The sequence below is a fragment of the Peromyscus eremicus genome, chromosome 1 (genome assembly GCF_949786415.1).
Source record: "Peromyscus eremicus chromosome 1, PerEre_H2_v1, whole genome shotgun sequence".
NCBI lineage: Eukaryota > Metazoa > Chordata > Mammalia > Rodentia > Cricetidae > Peromyscus > Peromyscus eremicus.
Window position 1 is genome coordinate 25,439,791 of NC_081416.1, and position 23,333 is coordinate 25,463,123.

Genomic DNA, 23,333 nt, shown 5'->3' on the forward strand with positions numbered 1-23,333 from the left:
GTGATGTGTTTCCAATTGGATTCAGGGACGCACAACTATAGGCTCAGCTACGTCCGGGGGGGGGGGGGGTGAGGCTGGAGGATTATTTGAGTCCAGGAGTTCTTGAGACCAGCCTGAGCAATACATGGAGACTGCAACTGAAGCAGAAGGAAGTTGGGGGGCTAGTGACCTTGACCAAAGTCAGTCAACAGCGTGGGTGTCCCTAAGCTGCTGTAACAGCTGTTTTAGGGTACGAGAGGATTCTGTGCTAAAGAGGCATCCCTTTTCTTTAAGTGCTAACACTAGAATCTTTATCCTCCAATATCAGGAAATTATTGTGTTTATAATTAAAAATTAGTGATGCACCTTCATGGAGACATGAAACCACCTTTGTAGGAATGTTTAGGGATCAATCATTTAGCCAAGCTGACGGGAAAGAAGCTGTTTTGTTTCGTTTTGTTTCTGTGCAGTAAAGGTGGATCAGGTTTTGGAGTGTGAAGGGAATTGCTAACAGGTCCATGTTCTCAGAGTCTAAGGAAGAAATTGACATTTTTGTGGTTTCTTGCTAACTAGTGAGAGTACCCATGTAATAAAAGCTCCCCACCTCTCCAAAAGAAAATTAGGCTTCGTAACAATTTTAGGGACTGTGCAGGTTGTTTCTAGGGAGCAATGCCAGTTTTAGAAGAGCTGGAGGTGGACGAAAGCAGAGTTGGCAAGGTGGGAGTGCCTGGCCTGCTGAGCCAAGCCACAGAGACTGGAAATGAATTCAGTGGATACTAAAATATGGAAATTCACCTGTTTTGTGTCCTGTCTTAATGTGGGAGGGGCAGAAGATAGGCGTTTTTATTCCTTAAGGACAGACACCAGGTGCCATTTCCCAGCTGGTTCCCAGTGGCCACCAACTTGCCGGACTGGTTGCTTTGCATTCTGTGTCACTCTTACCTTTCAGGGGGGACGGCGGCCTTGCCTTGCTTTGTCCCTGTCATCCCGTTATGACTAAAAAGAATCCGAGGGTAAACTGATAAGATACTTAATTTCTTAGTGCATGGTAAAACAGTACAAACTATGGGCAGAAAATGAAGAATCCGAATAAAAAGAAAAACGTGGGCAGGCAGTGAGGTGGCTCAGTAGTAGGTAAAGATGTTTGCTGCCTGGTAACGCGAAATGTAAGCCTGATGGTCTGAGTGGGGTCCTCGGGAGAGAACTGACTGCAGAAACTGTCCTCTGACCCTTACTCATTTGGCAAACATGCCTATGCATATATCCACACACGTCACACACACACACACACACACACACACACACACACACACACACACACACATGCACACTCTCACAAGAACAATTTTAGGAAGTTTAGAGAAGGAAATGAACCATAAAGGTTTCTTTTTATATTCTGTCAAGTTGTGTGGGCTGGTGAGATGGCACAGCAGTTAGAGGCTTGCTGCCGCGCCTCCTGACCTCAGCTGAAGCCCCAGAACTGGCCTAGTAAAGGAAGGGAACCAACTCGTGCAGCAAGCATGGCTCTCTTTTCCTGCCTGCCTCTGTCTCTGTCTCTCTGTCTGTCTCTGTGTGTCTGTCTTTCTCTCATGCATGCCCACACACACACACACAAAATTTGCCTTTGTTTAATCAACCTTGTGTAGGAAAATCAGTTTAATAATTAGACACTGCTCTCTAAGTGTCAGTAGTATTCCATACCTCTGTGATTGTTTGCTAACTTGAGTGTTACTCTGTGTTATGTCATATTGTTTATGAAAGGTAAATATTTTAACTTGGGGCAGTGATGAGAATTAAAAATCCAGGCAAATAGGTAATTCTTAGAAAATCTTCCTAATGTTTCTGTTCCCTTTAGATGGATTCATTACAAAAAACTAAGTGGTGTACTGTGACAGATTCCCAACATTCTGTGATGTGTTCAAATGAACTGGATTCAAACCCCAGAATCTGTCGGAGACGGCCTTTAAATGACACAGGTGGTTTCTATTGAGTGGCCTCCCCCAAGACTGAGAGGCACTTAATGCAGATCAGATTTAGTAATTAACTTGATTGGGTTTGGGACTTGGATGTTGTAAAATGCACAAACATTGGGTTTGTCTTGAGTCATCTTATTCTCATTTGGGGTTGATGGAAATGAAGTAAGGACCAAGTAAACAACTTTTTTTCAGGTGCAAATTCGACCGTGGAACCTAAGTGACAGTGACTTTGTAATGGATGGTTCTCAGCCTTTGGACCCCAGAAAAACTATCTTTGTTGGGGGAGTTCCACGACCCCTTCGAGCTGGTGAGTGGAAACAGTGTCACCACAAAAAAAGCGGTGACAACAAAATCCCCAATGCCTTATCTCTGTCTGGGTTTCCAGTCGGCCTCCAAAAGGAAGTCTGCCATGTTGTTTTCACTGAGCTGACTTTTTTATGGTTAAGAATTTTCCCCAAAATGCTGTATATTCTTTTGGTGCAAGAGTCAATTTGATTAAACCAATTTTGTGGAAAGGATGAGCTCTATTTAGTTCTTTCCTATTTACCCACACATTTAAAATAATATGTGGCAGTGTGCGTGCTCATGCGAGTTAGTGTTGCAGAGTTCTGCCCGGTGCATCTGGGTGCTCAGTCAATGAGAAACTGAGCCACTGCTGGGAACTGTACCTGGGAATCAAACTAGACCCCTGGGCCTCCCCCAGCAAGGCAGGATCTGATTAGTTCTTACGATTTCCAGAAATGAATTACATGTCGAGGCATTTTTTAAAATTATGACTTTATAAAAGCCCCCTGTTCTGTGGTGGATTTTTGGTATGGTACTGGGGCTCGAACCCAGGATCTCACACACTCTAGACAAGTACTCATAGCCTCAGCCTGCCTTCTACTTTTATTTTGAGATAGTCTCACAAAGTTGCCAGGCTGGCCTGGGACTCACTGTATAGACCAGGCGGGTCTTAGAATCCCCCTGCCTCAACCTGTCAGGTAGCTGAGAGTGCAGGCCTGGACCACCTGGCCTACCTCTGTTTTTGCTGTTGTTTGTGTTTGCTGTTTTCATTTGTTTCCAAGGATGAAACTACCGTGCTGCCGAGGGTAAGCCAAATCATTATGAACTAGAGACTTGAAGTGGTGTTGAACTGATGCCTCAACATTAAACCCGAGACAAGCCAGGAGCAGTGACACTCGCCTGTAAGCTGAGCACTCCGGAGGCTGACACATGATGATTTCAAGTCTGAGTCTTACCTGAGCTTCTTACTGAGTAAATACAAGGCCAGCCTGGGCTACACAGGAAAATTCTGAAGGCACCTCAACATTATTTGAATTCTAAATCCAGTCTGCACACACACACACACACACACTTTAGAACTCTATAAAGATATACTCATAAGTTTGATGGCTCACACTTGTAACCCTAGCACTGACAGGTTGAAGTAGGAGGGTCTTGAGGTTTGGGCCAACTTATATAGTGAACCCCTGTCTCAAAAAACAAACGGGGTGTAATCATAATTCTATTTTGAAGAACTTTAAAAATATTGTGATTGTGGTAATTTTATGCTCTGTCTAGAAGTCAGAGATCTCTGGGTCCTCCTTACCTTCTAATGAAAAACTGTGCCAAAAGAAATCACTTGATAAAATCTAGGAAGGGCCAACTCATTGGGAACAGATGGAAACTAGAACAGATGTAGCATTTTGCTTTGAAATTACATGTGTGTTTAGGAACAGGCAGTGTGAGTGGGGTGCTGTGGGACACACATGACACTTCTGTCAATGTGCAAGGCTGGAGAAGAAGAACCTCATTGGGAGTTTTCACTGCGCACGGATTTTACAGTTGGATAGTCACTGCTGTACCTTGACACTAACTACATAATGCAATGGAAGTTGTGGTAATGTTTGGCCCCCTCCACTCTTCTATATGGGAACCTTTAAAAGTCCTGAAGGTGGACATGGTGGCACACACCTGTAAACCCATGCAGAGAAAGGTGGATCTCTTGAGTTCCAGGTCAGGCAGAACTACACAGTAAGACCCTGTCTCAACAACAACAACAACGAAAGTCCCCACAATCATAAAATAATACAACTGATTTTTAAATTGTCAGGTCTTCTTTTTAAGTCACAGGAACTGTAGTTAATAAGCTACATTGTACCCAATGTTCAGCTTCAGGAAGATGTTGCAAGTTCTAGAATCAGACAAAAATGATACTAGGTTATAAAGCTGGGCATGGGCGCACGACTGTAATCCCTGTACATGGAAGAAGGATGCAGGTGGATCAAGAGTTCAGTGTTATCCTTAGCTGCATAGTGAGTTCAAGGCAAGCCTGCATTACATAAGATCTTGTCTCAAAAAAGTAAAAGTAAGTGTTTTAAAAAAGAATTATATTCAGTTATCTAATCAGAAATAGGATGTATGTTCTTTACCTAGAGAATATACCTAATATGTCTTGGATTTCTTTTTTAAGTTTTTTAAGCTGTTTTTGTCTTAAAATTGGTTTGCTTGGCAGTAGAGACCTAGTCAGGTAGCTTACAGGAAGTGTTACTTCCAGCCTACTTGCCAGGATTTCTAGAATGCAGCTGGTGCTAGGTGGTTAGGAAGCCTACTATTAAACAAATAAGCAAGGGAAGCCCAAGGCAAGTGGATCTCTGTGAGTTCGAGGCCAGCCTGGTCTACAAAGTGAGTTCCAGGACAGGCTCCGAAGCTACATGGAGAAACCCTGTCTTGAAAAAAAAAAAAAACAAAAACAAAAAAAACAAACCAAAACCATAAACAACAAATAAGCAGGGGCATGCCATACTGAACTGAGTGAATATCCCATTATCATGTTAAACAGATCATTTTATATGGAAAACCAAAGCTTTCAGAACAGAACACAAGAAATGTATTGATAGTTGAGACTAAATTACATTCTTTAACATGATTCTGAAATTTGGCCTTGAATTATTATACAACATTTTTTAAAAGATTTTTTTGATTTATGTATGCCTGCAAGAGTTCATGAGCATCACGTGCATACCAATGCCTGTGGAGACCAGAGGGCTTTGGATACCCAGAGCTGGGGCTCCAGGTGCTTATGAGCCAGCCATGTGCTGTGGGTGCTGGGAAAGCAGACCTGGGTCCTCTGCAAGAGCAGTAAACGCTCGTAACTACTGAGCCAGCGCTCTAGTCTCAGGCCAGGGCCTTCCTTGGTCCTCACTCAGTTCATAAGGCTTTGAATACTGGGATAGATTTTCTTTCCCTTTATCCTTGGCCAAAAACAGTCACTTAGCACATCAGAGTGATTGGAAGACTGGCATCTTACCATCTGTGGTGTTCATGTAGATCTTTTGAGGGTTTATGTATGTTTGACTTTCAGCATCGTAAAATAGGGATTATTATCACTAATATTTATTCTAAATGTATCTCCTAGCCATCCGAGTAGAAATGCCTCTAAAGAAGCAAGTATTGTCCTACCTGGGCTTATGGTGTGTATTGAATTAAATATTCTTACTCTTCGACAAAAGTGTTTTGTTTTTTGTTTTTTGAGACAGTGTCTTACTGTGGAGCCCAAGCTGTCATCAAACTCATAATCCTCCTGCCAGACATAAACCATAGCCAGGCCAGACCTTCCTTTTTAGAATTCAGGTTGGTGGGGGAAATCACAGGCCTAGAGAAATTAACCTGAGAGTGAGGAGTGAGGAAACCCGATGAAAAGTATATCTGGATGACTTTTCTCGTCCCTCAGTTGTGGGTCCAAGTGGATAATGCACATTGCTGTCATATCTCGCTCCTTTTCCATCACTCCTGTGAGTAACAGGAACAGACTAAAGATGGTTGTCCCAAATCTGGTGTTTCCAAGATCTGGATGTCTCCCTCCATTCACCCCACTTACTTTCAGGGGGAAAAAAAATATAAGTAGACTCACCCTGCCCCCATGTGGCTAAAGTTTGCACATTCTTTAGAGAGTCCACAAAAGAACTAGGCTGATTGCTTTTCTGTGGGTTACAGAGACAACAGCATGCTGACCTTTGGCCAAGTGATAACGAGCAACCTATTTTCCTAAACACTCATACAGAAAAAGCCCTATGGCATATCCCTGTGGCATTAGGACCTCTTCCCTCTGCCCGTACATCACTGTCAGATGGGAGCCGCGAGGAGACCAAGTAGAGCTGGTGCGTCTGGTTTCCCGGTGCTCTCTACTTCATTTGCATGAGTGTGTCTCTCACTCCATCTTCTTGGTTTGGGTGTCTGATTTAAGGACCGCTGAAGTGACTAAGTTTTGGAATCTCTTCGCAAATGAATAGGCTTTCCACCCATGCTCTTCATTGGATGACTTCCTCCCAGCATTTGATCAGACCAGGCCTTGCAGAGCAGTTTCATCTTCTAGACTGTGGTCCTGAGTTCCTAGAGCCTGCCATTGCTTCTCATTGTTGGGTCTTCATCTTTCTTAACCATTGCTCTGCTGAATCTTTCCTTCCTTTTTCTCCCTATTAATCCTGAAGTTTCGTTCTCTGCCTGCTCCCCAGCTCTGTTGCTCTTGATGGCTTTTATGTCAAGGTAAAGATTTATTATGGTGTGAGAAATTTAATCCATGGTGCTATGCATGCCAGGCACATTCTTTACCCCTGGGCTTTAATTCCAGCCCTGGGAGGTAAAGACTTCTGAATGATATATGCCACATGGAGAGAATGCATATCTCAGTATTTCTCAGGATCATTTTTTCAGACATTTTGTACAAACATTCTGGTAGTTACATGAACTGGAGAGCACACCCTGATTTGTAATTAGGACATGGTCTTGTAACCATATCCCTTTTAGTCCTGTGAAGTGGTAGATGGCCAAACTTTCTGTATGTCAAGTTTCTGAGTAGTAGACACTTTCTCATCCAGTCCAAGTTTAGTATGAAGTGACCCAGATAAACTCCGGGTTTGACACGCTTGTAGGGATAAGGACTTTATAATGTTCAGTATGTGTTCCACCTCCTCCTCCTCCTCCTCCTCCTCCTCCCAAACAAACCTTTGCCCTTAGATGCTGTCAAACATTGCCTTAGCCGTGACATACTGAGCCAGCATAAAGCCAAAGTTAGACTGGGGTGAATTAATGTTTACAAAGCAGAAACCAAGCCAGCTGAATTTAAAGCAAAGATTTACGAGCAGGGAGGCAGGGAAAAAAACACTAACTAAACAGTCAAGTGCCACTGTGTCCTCAGCAGTGTGCTAGGAGCTGTTCATTCCTGGTTAGTATTTGTGATAACCTCATGAGGTTGTGAGCAGTAGACTTTGTGTTGTAGAAATGAAGAGGCAGAGTTCCAATAGAAGGGTGGTAAGTGAAAACAGCAACAAGCCCTCAGCCTCTGTGCTTCAGCTTTAGGCTCCTTGTACTGATGGAAGCTCTCTTATCCCATGGAGATCTGGTATATTGTCTCAGTAAAAGAGCAGCTTGGTAGCAGATTTAATGAACTTAAATAATGCTCCCTTCTGACTTAATGCTTCATGCTAGCCATTTAGAAATGTTCTCAGCCTCACCTGACACAGAATAGAAGTGTGTGAGCATGCCTCCTCTTGCACCCTATGAACCAGCTTAACAGTTGTGGGAAACCTAGGAAGTTCATCTTTCTTTGTCATCCTGAGGTGCTTCATGCCTTGCCTGTCTGTTGTTTGTTTGTTTCCAGAGAGAAGAAATAGGACTTGTAGATCACAGTTTAGAATCTGTAAAGATGAGTGTGGTGATATTTCTCTTGGGAATCCTCATTCCTCTGCCACCCTACTTGGCTCTCAATGTCCCAGACTTAGTCATTGCCTTCAGGCTAGCTTTAAAAAGTAATTAAACGAGGTACAGGACCTGAGGAGGAATAGATTGGGGAAATCATCAAGATTTTCTCTTTATCTCTGAAGAATCAGAAGCAGGTCCAAGGAACCATAATTGGGGTTCAGATTGGTCTTCAGAATCAGAAGCAAGTCCCAGGAACCATAATTGGGGTTCAGATTGGACTTCAGAAGTATAGTCACCATGCAAAACGGAATTCACGAGAATGCTGTGTGCTCACACGGCTGCGTTGTTCCTGCCTCCCTCTCTGCTGGGTGGTACAGTGAAGCTCAGCACAGGAGCCAGCATGGGAACAGGACTCCTAGGAGTCTTGCTGCTACTATGGAAGCTGACCATGAGTGATTTAGAGGTGCAGATCACATGGTCTAAAATGCAGTATGCCCTAGCACATACCTCTGAATCCTGCCAGTGCCTCCAAGAACACTGGGAGTGGTCGGAAGAGGTCTGGAGGCACTTCCCTGTAGATTCTTCACTGTTGCCTGTGGACTCCGTATTTCTCTGTCTGTGTGCCCGGTTCTCAAACCCTCATCTTCCTTGGCTTAAGTTTCTTAATATACTCCAGGGAGCTACCCTTTCCATTCTCTCCACAGAAAGAGGTTTAGACTGAGGATTCACTGGCTTACTCTAGCATAGGGCATATGCTTGATTAAGGACTCAGATTTCACAGCAAGTTTATAGACTCATCTCTGCAGAGATAGATGAATCCATGAAGATTTAATTGTCTAGACAATTACTGATTGTCTTGATTTTCTCTCTCTCCTTTCTAGAAAGTCAAAATGGTAGCCTTCCCCCCCACCCCCTTCCTACTTTCCTCCCCTCAGAAGAAGGGACTTATACAGGGCTTCCCTGTATTCACTAATGATACTCATTCTAGAGACTTCTAAACCTAGTCTCTAAAAGTAGCTGTATGTTACAACATTTGCTAGTAGACTTACATCCTCTATTTAAAAAATTGAAAATCTTGGGGCTGGAGAGATGGTTCAGCAGTTAAGAACACTTGCTGCTTATGAGGTCCAGAGTTCAAATTCCAGCACCCACATTGGGTGGTTCACAAGTGCTTATTAACTTCAGTTCCAAGGGTTCCAACACCTTTTTCCAGCCTCTGCAGACACCTGAACACACACAAATAAAAAAGTAAATACTAAAAATTGGGGAAATCTCAGATTAGAAATTTGTAAGAGATTTTTCTCTGCTTCTATCAGTCACTCATCCAGTACTGGATGGATGAAGTTTGTTTTTACTGCTGTCTTTATAGCATTAAAATTATTGAAAAAGGATTACTTATGAAAGGTGACTACTTTTCTCAATATTGGAACCCCTGGTTGGTATTTAAGGGACATCACTCTAGTGTTTTCGCATAGTGTGAGTTCAGGAAGTACACCACAGGAAGACTTCGGGGTTGAGTAAATGGTCAACTACAAACAGTTGTTTGATTGCTCTTTATTTTGTCTCCAAAGGTGATCATGACATAGACTTAACACCTAGATTTGGGAGGCTGAGGTGTGGCTCAGTTGGCAAAATGCTTGCCTAGCATGCACGAGGACCTGAGTCCAGTGTCAGTGCCACCAAAGCAGGTGTGGTGGCACAGGCCTGTGATTCCAGGACTGAAGAGGTGGAAGCAGGACAAGGAATTTAAGGACATCCTTAGCTACACAGAGTTTGAAGCCAGCCTGAGCTACGTGAGACAAAGAATTTAACCCTCTCCTCGCCACAAAAAAGAAAAAAAAAAAAAACCTATGGATTAGAGAGATTGACCATTTGTCAATTTCCTTGAAAGCAACACTCTTCCCTTAGCCACTTTGGTTTCTCCTACCCTTTCAACAAACTGCCTTTCACTTGAGCAAAACATGGTTGCTCAATTATGTGGAGACTTTTTGATCACCAAGAAAATACCACTGGGCTAGGGAGAACGCTCAACCCATAAGGAAGATTTTATCCCCAGGATCCCCATAGGTAAGCCCAGGCACAGTAGAGGATGCTTACAACCTCAGTGCTGAGGAGGCAGAGGCAGGAGGACCTCTGGGGCTCATTGGCCAGCCAGCCTAGCCTAACAGGCAAGCTGCAGGGCCCAGCAAGAGACCCTGTATCAAAACCAAGGTAGACAGCTCTCGAAGAATAACACTCCAGGTTGACATCTAGTCTTACACACACATCAACATGCATGTACTCTCCCTATACTCATGAATGTGCACATGTGTACATACATGCAAAAATGACTAGATAGCTCATGAATGGAATTTTTTTAATTTATTTTTTTGTTTTTCAAGACAGAGTTTCTCTGTGTAGCTTTGTGCCTTTCCTGGAACTCACTCTGTAGACCAGGCTGGGATTAAAGGCGTGCGCCACCACCGCCCGGCTCTGGAAATTATGATTTTTATAAAAGTATAATAGGGTGAGAGTTTCTGCTTCTTACCAGAAGTAGTTAACTGCCACTAATGTCAGCCATGATCTAGTCTTTGGCACATGAAGATGCTTTTTCAGCAAGAGAATCACAAAGTAATGGAATGTTTATGCTTATGGGAAGAGCCCTCTGGAATCAGGGGATCCCTAAAACTCCTCTGGAGATTGCTGTGGTCTCGAAAAACCAAAAGAAAAGAAAAGAAAAGCATGTGCTAACACTCTAAGTCCTCTTGACCACAGCTCCCAGCTTCCACCCACTGCTTCCTTTGTAATTCCTTTTGGAGTCCTCGTTATGGAAGACAATGCCATTTGCTTCCTTGCCAACGTTCCTTTTCTGGCCACTCACCAGGCCTAGGGAGCGTTTTCTTTCTTTTCCATTCTAGAGAAAACCTGGTCTTTGGAAAATTAGTGTCTAGTTTCCTGGGCCTTGAGATTATTTATCTCACTAAGAGAAATTCATTAATGGCTGTGTTTTACAATCCTCCCTTGAGTTCCCTGCTTTCTGTTGAGAGTAACATTGGCCATGAGGAAAAGATTAGGTCATCGGAGGAACCAGGGACCTCCGACATGCAGGTACAAGTGTAGTTCTTGTTGCATCTTGCAAGGGAATGGTATGAAGGTGCTGCCTGGAAGCTGCAGCGCAGTCCACTTAGCTTTAATCAGTGGTGTCCGGCTGTTGGGATGCAGGAATTCTGACCGTAATGGGACATTTGGGATGGCTAGCTGCTGCTTGCTATGCTAGTTTATTTCCTCACTTGAAACTTACTGCTTTGTTGTAGGTCATTCTTCCTATTTTTTTTTTTAAATGGCCATTTAGAAAAAAAATCAATATTAGGCAATCTAGTATAAAAAGAAATTTTGAATTGCAAAAATAGCCTTTCTGACATGGTGACAGTTTTTCTTATTGCCTTTGCAATTTCATTATGCCAGAATGAGTACTACTTGGCTTTGCATCTATTTGTAGACCTCGGGGGGTTATCCTAACACACCACTGAGCCCTGCAGAATCCTTGCCCGTCCCCACCAGAGTGTGGCGCTGTTTGCTGCATTGGCTCTGGTCACTGTCTGTTTTCTTCTTTCTAAGTGCCAGATGTAGGTTTTGAAAGAAAATGGGTGTTTAGGTCACTTCGAGGGGTAGGCCTGAGTCTTTGGATTTAGCAGTGGCCTGAAAGGAATGGCCATAGGCGGAGATGGTGCTTTCAAGTAAACAATTACCTTCAGGCAGTTGGCAGCACAGGTAAGTGCCACATGTCTCTCGAGGGTACCCCGACTGACAGTGGGCATAAGTTTTTAATATCAGACCTTTGGAACGGTCCAATCCCCAAATAACTTCTCTGTAAGCATTTTGTAAATATACCAAATCAAGGCACAGACCATTAGCTTAGACCTATGACGAGATGCAGGGTGCGTGTTTTCACAGCTTAGAAACAGCTTTCTGGCTATACATTACTGTTATTATTAACTAGTTTTATTATTTAGAATTCAAGATGAGATGCTGTTTCTCAGTTGGAATAGAATCTACTCTTCATTATCATTTTTTGTCAGTGCCAGGATTTACATTTGTAAACTTTATATCTGTAAACACATTGTCTCTAGATAGAATAAGGACTGGATTCCAGCTGAGCTCTAATGAGGCAGGGAGGCATTAGAAGTTTCATTCAGTCTCAAGCTCTGTAAGTAGATGTTTCTCTTTAACTTGTTACGCCACCATGAATTGCTTTACCTACCCAGACCCAGGCCAGTGGGCTAAGGTTTTAAACATTTAAACAATCAGGACAGATTACTGATAGTGTTCCTTTTATACGGTCGCTTTAGTTATGACTGCATAAACCCCTGTGTAAATACATGTAAATTATTTTGTATTTTACTTTAAAATATCCAATGAGTAGCTCTTCTGCTGGAGTTGTAAGGCTGATAAGGACGTTCTTCATAAGCCCTCATGTGGGTTTTCTTTTCATAATTAGACTGCATGATCCTCCTTTTCCTGGGTGAGTTGTTCCACATAGTTATACATAGTCGTGTTTATTTTCTTGCAGTTGAACTGGCAATGATAATGGACCGTTTGTACGGTGGTGTTTGCTATGCTGGCATTGATACAGATCCAGAGCTGAAGTACCCCAAAGGTGCTGGGCGTGTCGCGTTCTCCAATCAGCAGAGCTACATTGCAGCCATCAGTGCGCGTTTTGTGCAGCTTCAACACAATGATATTGACAAACGGGTAAGCAACCGCTCAAAATAGAATTGCTATGGGGAAGAAATGAAGTTTGTTTTGTGCGGCCCTGGGCAAGGCAGTATTTTGTGATCAGAAGACAGCAGCTGCATCTTGCACGGCATTAGGCTGTGAGTCCATAGAGCTTGCCTGAAGAAGAGAGGATCCTTAGTGTTGAAGGTATGCATGAACCTCCCCCTGCCTTGCTTCTTTTTCTCCCAGGTGAGGAAAAGAAATCTGCAGAATTTAGCGTACCAAACTAGTAGCAATGCCCTAACGAAGATTGAGAGCCGGCCACTTCGTTGCCCTTAAAACAAACTTGAATTGACATGTTCAGAAGTACACATAAAAATTTGAACCTACCTTTATTTTTTAATTGTAACATCACACTTGGTAGCAATCACAGGAAACAAATACTATTCCCTTCAGTCTCCTCTCCAGCCTCACATAATTTATTACTCATGAAACACGTGTACATACACACACATGCATGCTGTGTTACCTGCCATTTGCTCATTCTGTCTCCTGCTGGGGCTCTGGAGGCGTTGGGTGAACTTCCTTTGTTCTAGAGAGGACATGGCAGGTTGAGGGAGTCAGCAGTGTGCTCTGTTGGCTTTGTGAACAGCTCTCCACTGTTGGGAATGTTGGGAGAACGGAGGGTGGGAGGGGTAAATCTAGAACCTAGACTAAAATACACAAAGGAGAAGAACACAAGAAGAGTCTTGACCTTCTGCATTGAATGGCACAGTGGCTATTCTTGCTTCTGAATAGAGGATATCCTTGAGGCCCTGACTGCATTGGAATGAATGAAGCAGCCTCCTGTTACGGAGCTTTACCACACCCTCTGAAGTCCTCTTTGATTAGTTTTGTGTAACAGACAATGTTCTTAGCATCTCAGTGGAAATTTCTGTTGGTGATGCATTTTTCATGTTCAGCAAGATTGTATTTTGTTAACATGTGTTCTGATCAAATTACAAAAGCCAGCACTTAGAATAAATATTCTATGGTTCCTTGAGAGTAGGTGGCAGTGGTTTTTTTGTTAATTATTACTTTTATTTTTACCAAAAACTTTAAATTTTGAATAATTTCTGAGATATTTAGAATCCTGTGCTCCATAACTCTGTTCATCTTCAGATTAAGTTGCATTAGCTGTGTAGAGCTTCCAAGCTATACCAGTGCCTTTAAAGAGACTTGTAAGAGAAAGTAGCTGAATGAAATAATTTCATGTAAATTTTTATTTTAAATGTTACAGCTGTAATGTTACCTAATACATTTTAACTCAGGTGCATTATATATATATATATATATATATATATATATATATATTTTTTTTTTTTTTATCAAAGCCACCTTCCACTCCTGTCCCTCCAATTGCTCCCCTAGTCCCTTCCAGAATTTTCCCCTCTCAACTTCATGTGCTGTTTTAAATTCATTGAGTTCACTTAGTGCTGCCTAGAGGTGCATGGATGTAGAACCATCTACTAGAGCATGGACAGCCTTTCAGAGACCATATCCCCGAGGAAAACTGGTGCTCCCCTCCCTCAGCAGGCATTAGTTGTCCATAGCTCCCCTGCCAGGGGTGCAGCCCCATGAGCTCTTCCCATCCACGTTGGGATTTTGGTTGGCCTGACCTTTTGCACATGTAGTCATGGCCTCTGTGAACTCATGTGTCATGCCCAGTAAATACTGTTTCACCGCAGAGGTCACTGCGTCTGACAGTACCTTTCTGTCCCTCTTCTGTGATGATCCCTAAGCTTTGGGGTTGGAGTGTGATACAGATGTCCCACTTAGAGCTGAGCCCTATACAGTCTCACAGTCTCTGCATGCCCAACAGTTATGGCTCTCTGTGTTAATTGCCATCTGTTGCAAAAAGAAGCTTCTCTGATGAGGACTGACAGATACACTTTTTAGCAGGTATAAGATAAGAATTTAAGAGCAAGTTATTGCTATGTCTACTCAGCAGAATATTAGTGTTATATTCTTTGCTAGCGCCTATGACCTAGTCAGCCATGGGTTTTTGAACCAATTACTTAATGGTACTAGTTATGAGTTTCATTTTGTGGAGTGGGCCTTACACTCAACCAGAAACTGCCTGTTTACTCTCATAACATTAATACCACTATCACACCAGTGGGCATAACTTACCAGGCTAGTTGTTGTTGTTCTTACATAGTTCACAGCGGGTAAAACTGTTGATTACTTTTCTCCCTTGGTAGCATGCATAGACCTTTCCAAAATTATGAAAACCAGCCAGTAGGGATGAGGCTTCCAGATCAGTACCAGCTTGATTTCTCCATGTCCTATGACACAGTATGTGGTGTCTGTAGTAATAGTGTCTTAGGGGGTGAAATTTTCAGTTGGTAATGGAGTTTTCATAGTCAGCAAGATGTCTTCTTAGCATGTGTAGCTGAGCAAATTAGAATAAATATTCTATGGACTTCTTGAGAACAAGTGGTAGTGGTTTGTTTGTTAATTAAAATTAAATTTTTTTCAGAATTTTGGAACACTGAGTTAATGGAGACTCAGAAAAATGACAAAGATTCAACTTTATTTCTGGTTTTCAAGTACCCACACTTCCTCTTTTCTAACAGTAGTTCTCATACAAGACTGAGCTCCACAGAGAGGCACAGTGTCTCTCGGACTCACCCCCAGTCCGTAACTATTGCTTGGTTCAGTCTGAGATGCTCACTAAACTTTTTTGAATTCACACATGGTGCTTTTTGAAGGCTTCTCATCACTCCTGCTGCTCTTGCTGGTGGACCTGCCTGCTCATTATGCCTCTTCATTTGGATGTCTGATACACTTGACTCAGGCTGCAATCCCATCCATCACTGGTAAACCTGGGCACTAAAGTTTACCTAGAGAACTTTAGGTTCTCATCGGCATGAATGTAGCTTTCTTTTTTCCCCTCTGAGGATGATAAATGAGAAAAGGGGAGGGGGGTGTTTATTCTCCAATAGTCATCTGAGTGGGCGCATCAGAAGTCATGGAGAGTGGCTGAGTCCTTACGTGGCGCTCTCTTCTTTTGGCGCCCCACTCCATCCTCATGTCTCTTGTTGGCCCTGACTCTTCTCAAGCCCATTTCCTTCACTGGAAGCAGTGGGAGCCGACTGCTGTCTTGAGTTGGGTTCTTGCTGCTGTTGACCTGTAAACATTGCAGTCCCTCCCTCCTCACTATTATGACTTCTTGTCCTTGCTCTGAGCATAACCACACAATGCTTGTCTTAGTCATTTGGAGTCTGTTAGCTGCATCCTTCACAGATGTGTTTTAGGCTCGTTCGTACTTCTATTTCTACTAAACTTTACATTTGAGCTTTCTCGAGAGCTGCCACTATATAAAGCACATTTGTGTTTCCTTACAGAGAGTGTCTGTCATAGGCACCCCTTTCCTGAACAGCTCTTACAGGGTGTTACAGTGTTCTCATGGTGAAGACCATGAAACCTGTGCTCAAACTCAAGGGCCTGTGTCCTCTAGTTCCCATAATCCATTTGTGTTGCTATGGAAGATTCTAAGGTGCTGCCCTCTCCTTCTCCTGTGAGCCTGGAGTTACCCTTAAACCCTGACTGTTTTAAATAGCGTCAGCCTTCGTCTCCGTTGCCATCTGCAAGGGTGTAAACGTAGACTCGATGGAACCATGGCACATGAAAGCCACTTGCCTCCTGTTGGCAACCCTTCTCCCTTGCATTGCTCACTCCAGAAGAGTGATGGGGGCAGCTGCACAGCAGCTGCACTTGGCCATCAGGTCCCACAGTCCATTAAGTGTCTGGAACCTTGGGAGTCTGTGGGTGTGTGTGCTCTCATAAGAGATCAATATATTCTGTATTTCTTTCTGTCCACTGAAATTTGTCAAGACATCTCTTGACAATCTATATTTGTTTATTGTTACTGTTGCTAAGATTAAGATTTTAGATGGAGTAATTTATAGAGAAATATGACCTTTGTAGATTTAACTTTTTTCTATCCATCTTAAGAAAATTACTGAGCTGGGCGGTGGTGGCGCACGCCTTTAATCCCAGCACTCGGGAGGCAGAGCCAGGTGGATCTCTGTGAGTTCGAGGCCAGCCTGGGCTACCAAGTGAGTCCCAGGAAAGGTGCAAAGCTACACAGAGAAACCCTGTCTCGAAAAACCAAAAAAAAAAAAAAAGAAAAAAGAAAATTACTGACTTACCTATCCCCTTAAAACATGTCAGTATTCAACATTCATTGAAACAGCTAATCCTGTAGCTTTAACACTTTGCTTTCCTTTCACTCATCCGCTAATCTTCTATTTTTGTGGACAGGTGATTCGTAACAGCTTTATTGAGCTGTTTTATGATACTCGTATATCTAAAACGCCCCCGTTTAAAGAATGCAATTGAAATGTTTTTAGTATATTTGTACCCTTGTGTACCTGTCACCAAGATTGGTTTCAGGCAGAGGTATTTTCACATCCAACCTTGTGTGTGCAATAAGAGGATCAGTTGTGTAGCAGCTCCTGGGGGCAGGTCCACACTGCCTGTATCCTCCATGTTCACTTTACTCATCAGGAGAGGACCCTGCTTAGTCAACCTGTGCTCTTCAGTCAGGAACTCCCCTGTGGGTGTGTTGAAGGAGTTGCTGCGTCCATACAACAATGACTTACTGCTGTGTCTAGCCACAAGAGGATTTACAGGTGACTAATGGGACTAATGGGCGGAGCCTGGCAGTCCTTACGGATACATGTCCTGATTTTGAGTCTTTTGACACATATGTACAGGGTGTATCTGGTGTAGGATTGTGTGTAGAATGAATTAGGGTGGCTGGACTGTCTCTCACTGGACATCGAGAGTTGCTTCCCCATAGTCTATCTCTAAATCGTTCTTCTATTTTTAGTTTTTGTTTTGTTTTGAGACAGGGCCTCCCAGGATGACTACAAACTTACAACCTTCCAGCCTGCGACCACTGGGTGCTGGGGTTACAGTCACACGCCACCACTTCTGACCCATGTAAAGCAATCGGAATATTTTCATAAGCTCATAATTGAAAAGAAATCACTTCCTTATTTAAACCTTTGGTTACATTCTTCTGCCTATTGGATAAAGGTTCAAACAAACGATAACCTTGAACTTTCCTAAATGACCCTTCATGTACCATGCTTGCTCTCCTTTCCTTCCTCCTTTTCCTGAGCCAGCCATAACTGGTCCCATTTCTTAGGGTCAAACCTACAATTACCTGGCTAATCCCTTCCTTCAGGCCTCACCTTCATTGTGGTGGTTTTAGGAATGATGTATTCATTGACACTTATGGCTCCCCCCACAGATCATCATATCACACTTTCTGGGCATTGAGTACCAGATCCTGAAAGTCCATTTACTCTGTTGCAGATCACACAGTCCATGTGGGCAGTGACTGTGTTTTTCAGAGAAGCTGTTGTGTACTCAGAAAAGGACATGCAATGGACAAACATTGAATATTTATCAATGATTCATCTATTGATTGAACGCTCATTGAGAGGTAGTCCAAATGGGAAATCCCTCTCTTCCGACCTTTGCCATACCTGTCTGTCCACCACACAACTCTTGCTCAGCTTTTCTTTTCTGCTTGGTTAAGATACTTATTGGAGTAATTAAAAAAAATTAGATTTTGCTACTTAAATATCAGAAGGTATTCTGAACTTAACACTGGACCTGGCCTGGCCCAGTATCTTTCAGTCTATGACAGGGAAAACTGGATGTTCAGAGAGTTCCGTAAGGTACCTCCCAAGTTAGGGCAGGGCTGCCTCAGATTTGGGGGCTCCTCAGCCATGCTGGTTAGCTCAGGCCTAATGTTCTGTTTGTTCACGTGTCTGTTTGTCCCTCTTGTGTGGTGCTAGGGATGGGGGTTCTTCCACGGAAATATATCCCTCACCCTTTGGGACCCAAAGAATCTTCAAACTCAGTTCTTCCATGGAATCTTAAATGCTCGAACCTACATTTCAAAATTATAAGCTGGGTGGTGGTGGTGATGCACACTTTTAATCCCAGCACTTGGAAGGCAGAGACAGGTGGATCTCTGTGAGTTTGAGGCTAGTCTGGTGCATAGAGTGAGTTCCAGGACAGCTAGAACTATACAAAGAAACCCTGTCTCAAAAAAAAAAAGAAAGAAAAGAAAGAAAAGAAAAAAATTATTGGCGTACCTTTAATCCCAGCACTTGGTAGGCAGAGGCAGGTAGATCTCTGAGTTCAAGGCCAGCTGGTCTACAAAGTGGGTTCCAGCATAGCCAGGGCTACACAGAGAAACTCATTCTCTGGAAAAAAATCATAGGCCCCTTATTAAAGTTTGTGTTTGTTTAGTGCAGTGGTGTTCAACCTTCCTAATGCTGCAGCCCTTTAATACAGTTCCTCATGTTGTGGGGACCACCTACCATAAAGTTATTTTCCTTGCCACTTTGTAACCATAATTTTGCTATTGCTATGAATTGTAATCTAAATATTTTTTGGAGATAGAGGTTTGCCAGGGAATCTCAGTCCACACGATGAGAAGTACTGGCAAGTGCCTATGATCTTAGGAAGGCTAATGCAGGAAGTTATGAGTTCAAGACCAGCCTGGGCTATGTAATGAATCTGAAGCATAGTGAGACACTTAAAAAATAAAAAGAAAGAAAAGCTACAACAAAAGACTTTTACTTGTTTTGGTATTTCAAATAACTTTTCAAGAATATCTACGACATGGAACAAGGGGCTCATGGAGTTGCTGGGACAGCTCCCGTGTGTTTCTGGACATAGCTAGAGCATTAACAAAGTAAGTCTGAAGTTTCCTATGGGTTTTTATTTTTTAGAGTTTTTTTTTTTATTTTTACTTTTACTTCTTTTGTAGTCAAGCTATTACTTTATGTTTCAGGCTGTTCTTGACCTCTGACCCTTAGAGTGTAGTAGGGGATCAGTTATGCCCACCTCCATCGTCCCTTTGGAGAGTCATTACTCTGTTTAAAAGTGCTAGCTTGAGAACTGACTTTTCCTCCCTTGTGCTGTGATCTTAAGAAAGGTCAGAGGGACGGGTGTGTGTGTGTGTGTGTGTGTGTGTGTGTGTGTGTGTGTGTGTGTGCGCGCGCGCGCAGGAGTGGGGGTAGTAGCTCATGCCTTTAATCCCAGCACTCAGGAGGCAGAGACAGGTAGACGTCTGTAAGTTCGAGGCCAGCCTGGTCTACAGAGCGAGTTCCAGGACAGGCTCCAAAGCTACACAGAGAAACCCTGTCTCGGGGAAGAAAAAAAAAAGAGAAAGGTCAGAGGGTTCTGTGGTAATAAGAACATCAGCTTAAGTACTTCAGGGTATTCCAGAGATAAAGGAAAGGGCAGATGAATAGATGGTTTGGGAACTCCCTAGTCAACACAGATGTTATTCTGGATTATTGATGAACCTGGCCCACTTAAATTGTGCCTAACCATATGTCCACAGCTGATTATTGTCTTTCCTCCTCTTTTAATGTACCTATGTATAAGGGAAATGCTTAGTTGAGGATGTAATTAGAAACATTTGACCCAGGCATCAGTCAGCTAACACTGTTTGGATGTTAGCCAAGACACATAGGTGAAATTTAAAGTCCCCTTTTCATTTTCCACTTAACAGACTGCAGGGTTTTCTTTTTCCATCTTGCTTAGAAAAGAAATGCTTTGCCTGTTGGTATCTTTTCTCTGATAAAGAAAAGATTTTGAACTGTAACTGGAATGGAAATTACTATTACATTTTGCTTGTATTCCTTTTAATGGTAGTTTTGAGAGAAAACTGAAATAATCTAAAATACCTAAGTATAATCAGAGCAAATGATGACCTCTGTGCTCACCTTGTCTGTTTTAAAGGATGCTAATGAATGCTTATGGGCTGTGAAAGTCCTGAAGTCAAGTCTTCTGTGCAGCTCACACCTGGGTCACTGACACATGAGAGACTCCTTCAGTGGAAAAAGGAAACCACTGAAAATGGGCACTCTTCTTATATGGGCATTTTCCTGCTCTTTTGTCTGCTTTATATGATAATGATAAAACAGTATCAAGTGTATGCAGGCAGTGGTGGTGCATACCTTTAATCCCAGCAGTTGGCAGGTGAATCTCTGTGAGTTCAAGGCCAGCCTGGTCTACAGAGTAAGTTTGAGGACAGCCAAGACTACGCAAAGAAACCCCATCTTAAAAAAACAAAAGAAAAAAAAAGAAAGAAAAGAAGGAAGTGTATAAAAGTCAGTTGACTCTTACTCCATCTAGCAAAAATCTATGACTGGATTGATGGATTGATACTAACAATCTGTTTATCAAACTCTGAACCCACCCGATCAATTGGTTAGCACAATTGGTCATGTCTCCTGGAAACCTCTACACTGGGTTTGCGAGACTTGGACAGTGTCACACAGGGAACACTGGGTAGGCTCTGTCATTTCTGCTCATAAAAGCTTTTTTACTAGTGAAAAGGATATAGACCAGAATCAGCTAATGTAAGGTCTTCACACGCCTACTGACAGACCTTTTTCTGGTGTGCAAATGTGTGGTGTGTGCGCGTGCTCGTGTACGTGCACATACGCACACATAGTTGGCATCAGGTCATGTTCCTCAGTCATTCTTCGCCTGCTTTATTGAGCCAGCGTCTTTTAGTAAACCTGGAGAGCCATACCTGCCCAGCCTTTGCGTGACTTTGTGAGAGCCAAAATTCAGTCCTCACAGTCATTCAGCATGAACTTTATCCACTGAGCTCTCTCCCCAGCTTTTACTATATATCTTCAAAGAACAGTGGTCTCCCCCAACCCCAGTGTGTGTGTGCCTGTGTGGGGGGATGAGAGAGAGAGAGAGAGAGAGAGAGAGAGAGAGAGAGAGAGAGAGAGAGAGAGAGATTGAAAATTGCAAATCAGTATCAGTATTCAGTAGCACTGATAACACACTGGTTCTGTGACTCTGGTTGGTGTTGGAGATCTTCTGGGAGTTGTTCATTAAAGGCTATAATTAGAATTTTGGGTGATGAAGGGAATCACATATTTCAGACAAGGGGTAAATTTGTTGGTTTTTCAGTTTTTAAGCAGGAGGAGGACTCTGGGAAGGCAAGTCTGTCCTGTCCAGGGATGTTACTATTGTTAATTCCTCTAATCTACCATATCCTAAAGTGTGCTCCATGAAACCTGAGTCTCTAGGTTGTTTAAAATTTATCTTATGTTTAAAAATCTGTTTGTGCATCAAAAAAGTTTGAAAATGCTTATTCAAAGAAGTTAGGTAAATAGTTTATCTAGGACATATTAGGATCTTTCTCATGCTAGCCTTCATTTTGAAGATCCAAAAAAGAGGCACATTTTCACACAAATAATTTTCCTATTATAAATAAAATCTTAAATTAGCATACAACATATAATAATTTCATTGTGACATTTTCATACTTTTCTATGATTTTTATCATAGGACTCTTACGGAGAATAATGTTCTAGGGAAAATACTGTGTTTTCAACTTTTTTTCCTCCCATGTTCAAATTACATGAAAAAGTCACACAATTTAATACACAGCTTTTTTTTTTAATAATCCTTTTTTTTTCTAAGTGTGTTTAACTTGACATGGCTTTTGTAGCTACAGATGATTTGAGTAAGACAAAGGTATTGTGGGCATGTCTGTGATGATTGACAGGGCATTGAAGATGTAGTTGATAATCCTTTAGTATTTATGACTTTTGTGGTATTAAAGATCAAACACAGGGCCTCTTGAATGTCAGGCAAGTATTTCACCACCGAGCTGCATCCCCAGCCCCCAAATTTCTCTTTTCTTGCGTTACTTGAGATTATCTGGTACTTTCTTTTTCAAAGCATCTACAATGGCCCTGTAGTATTTTAAAATGCATTTATTCCTTGATAATTTCATATGCGTATGTAATATGAGCTGCCCTGCATGGGTGCTGGCATCGAACTTGGGTCCTCTAGAAGCGTACTACACGTTGTTAACCACTGGGCCATCTCTCTGCCCACATGGATATAATGTGTTATGGTTGCTTTGCCCATAGGTGTCCTCTTCCTTCTCACTTCCTTTTCATCCAAAGTCCCTCTGTCCATATTCTTTTTGAGACCTGGAGGATCTCATCTATCCCCAGCTAGCCTCAATCTTATTGGTAACCAAAGCTCCTCTTGAACTTCTGATGCTTCCTGCCTCTTAGTTGGTTTATGTGCTGGGGACCAAACCCAGAACTCTCTGCATGCTATTCACATACTCTACCAACTGAGTGAGCTCCATCCCCAACCCCTAATATGTCTTATTTAAGAAAATAAAAATTTAGAATACCACTGACAAATAATATTTCCTTTACTACTTTATATTGAGGACTAGAGAGACTGAGTTTCAATTAACAAAGTTCGGCTTTTTGAATACTCTGGTATAAAGAACATTGTAATAGTACATACTGTTTGCTTTCATGCTTTTTAAAATCACCCCTTTCTCATTTAATGAGATGCTATCCTTTGCCCCTTTCTTTGCAAGCACCTTAAGTAGTTCACATGTTTAATCTTTTTTACTTCTCTCTCTTTACTGGAAACATCGAGCCTGAATTTGCTGAAGACTGAAAGGCATTGTATTTTTAGCTACTTGAAGATTAAGATGACCCAGCAGCCATACTAAGTGAAGTGTTGATATTACAGTTTGTCCCTGGCCAGTCACAGCTGGAATATATTAAATGACCCAATAGCAAAAAGTGTGAGGGCTCTGGGACCTTGTTTTGATTTCTGCTGGGATCTGTAGTCTGGGCTCCTGTAACCCAGCCTGTATCTCACTGCTGTGGTCTCTGCTGGGATCTGTGGTCTGGACTCCTGTGTCTCAACTGCTGTGATCTCTGCTGGGATCCTTGGTCTGGGCTCCTGTAACTCAGGCTGTATCTCACTGCTGTGATCTCTGCTGGGATCTGTGGTCTGGGCTGGGCTCCTGTAACCTGGCCTGTATCTCACTGCTGTGGTCTCTGCTGGGATCCTTGGTCTGGGCTCCTGTAACTCAGGCTGTATCTCACTGCTGTGGTCTCTGCTGGGATCTGTGGT

The 23,333-nt window shown here is 42.6% G+C and overlaps 1 protein-coding gene across 8 annotated transcripts in view; it reads left to right on the forward strand.

Moving 5' to 3' along the window:
• The window catches only part of Cpeb3 (cytoplasmic polyadenylation element binding protein 3), a 188,147-nt gene that overhangs the window by 154,393 nt on the left and 10,421 nt on the right, over window positions 1–23,333 (forward strand). For all 8 annotated transcript variants that reach the window (XM_059258700.1, XM_059258683.1, XM_059258692.1 and 5 more), the window contains 2 exons: window positions 2,148–2,262; window positions 12,187–12,368. In XM_059258700.1, coding sequence (XP_059114683.1) covers window positions 2,148–2,262; window positions 12,187–12,368 — 297 coding nt within the window. The remainder of the gene's footprint in view (window positions 1–2,147; window positions 2,263–12,186; window positions 12,369–23,333) is intronic.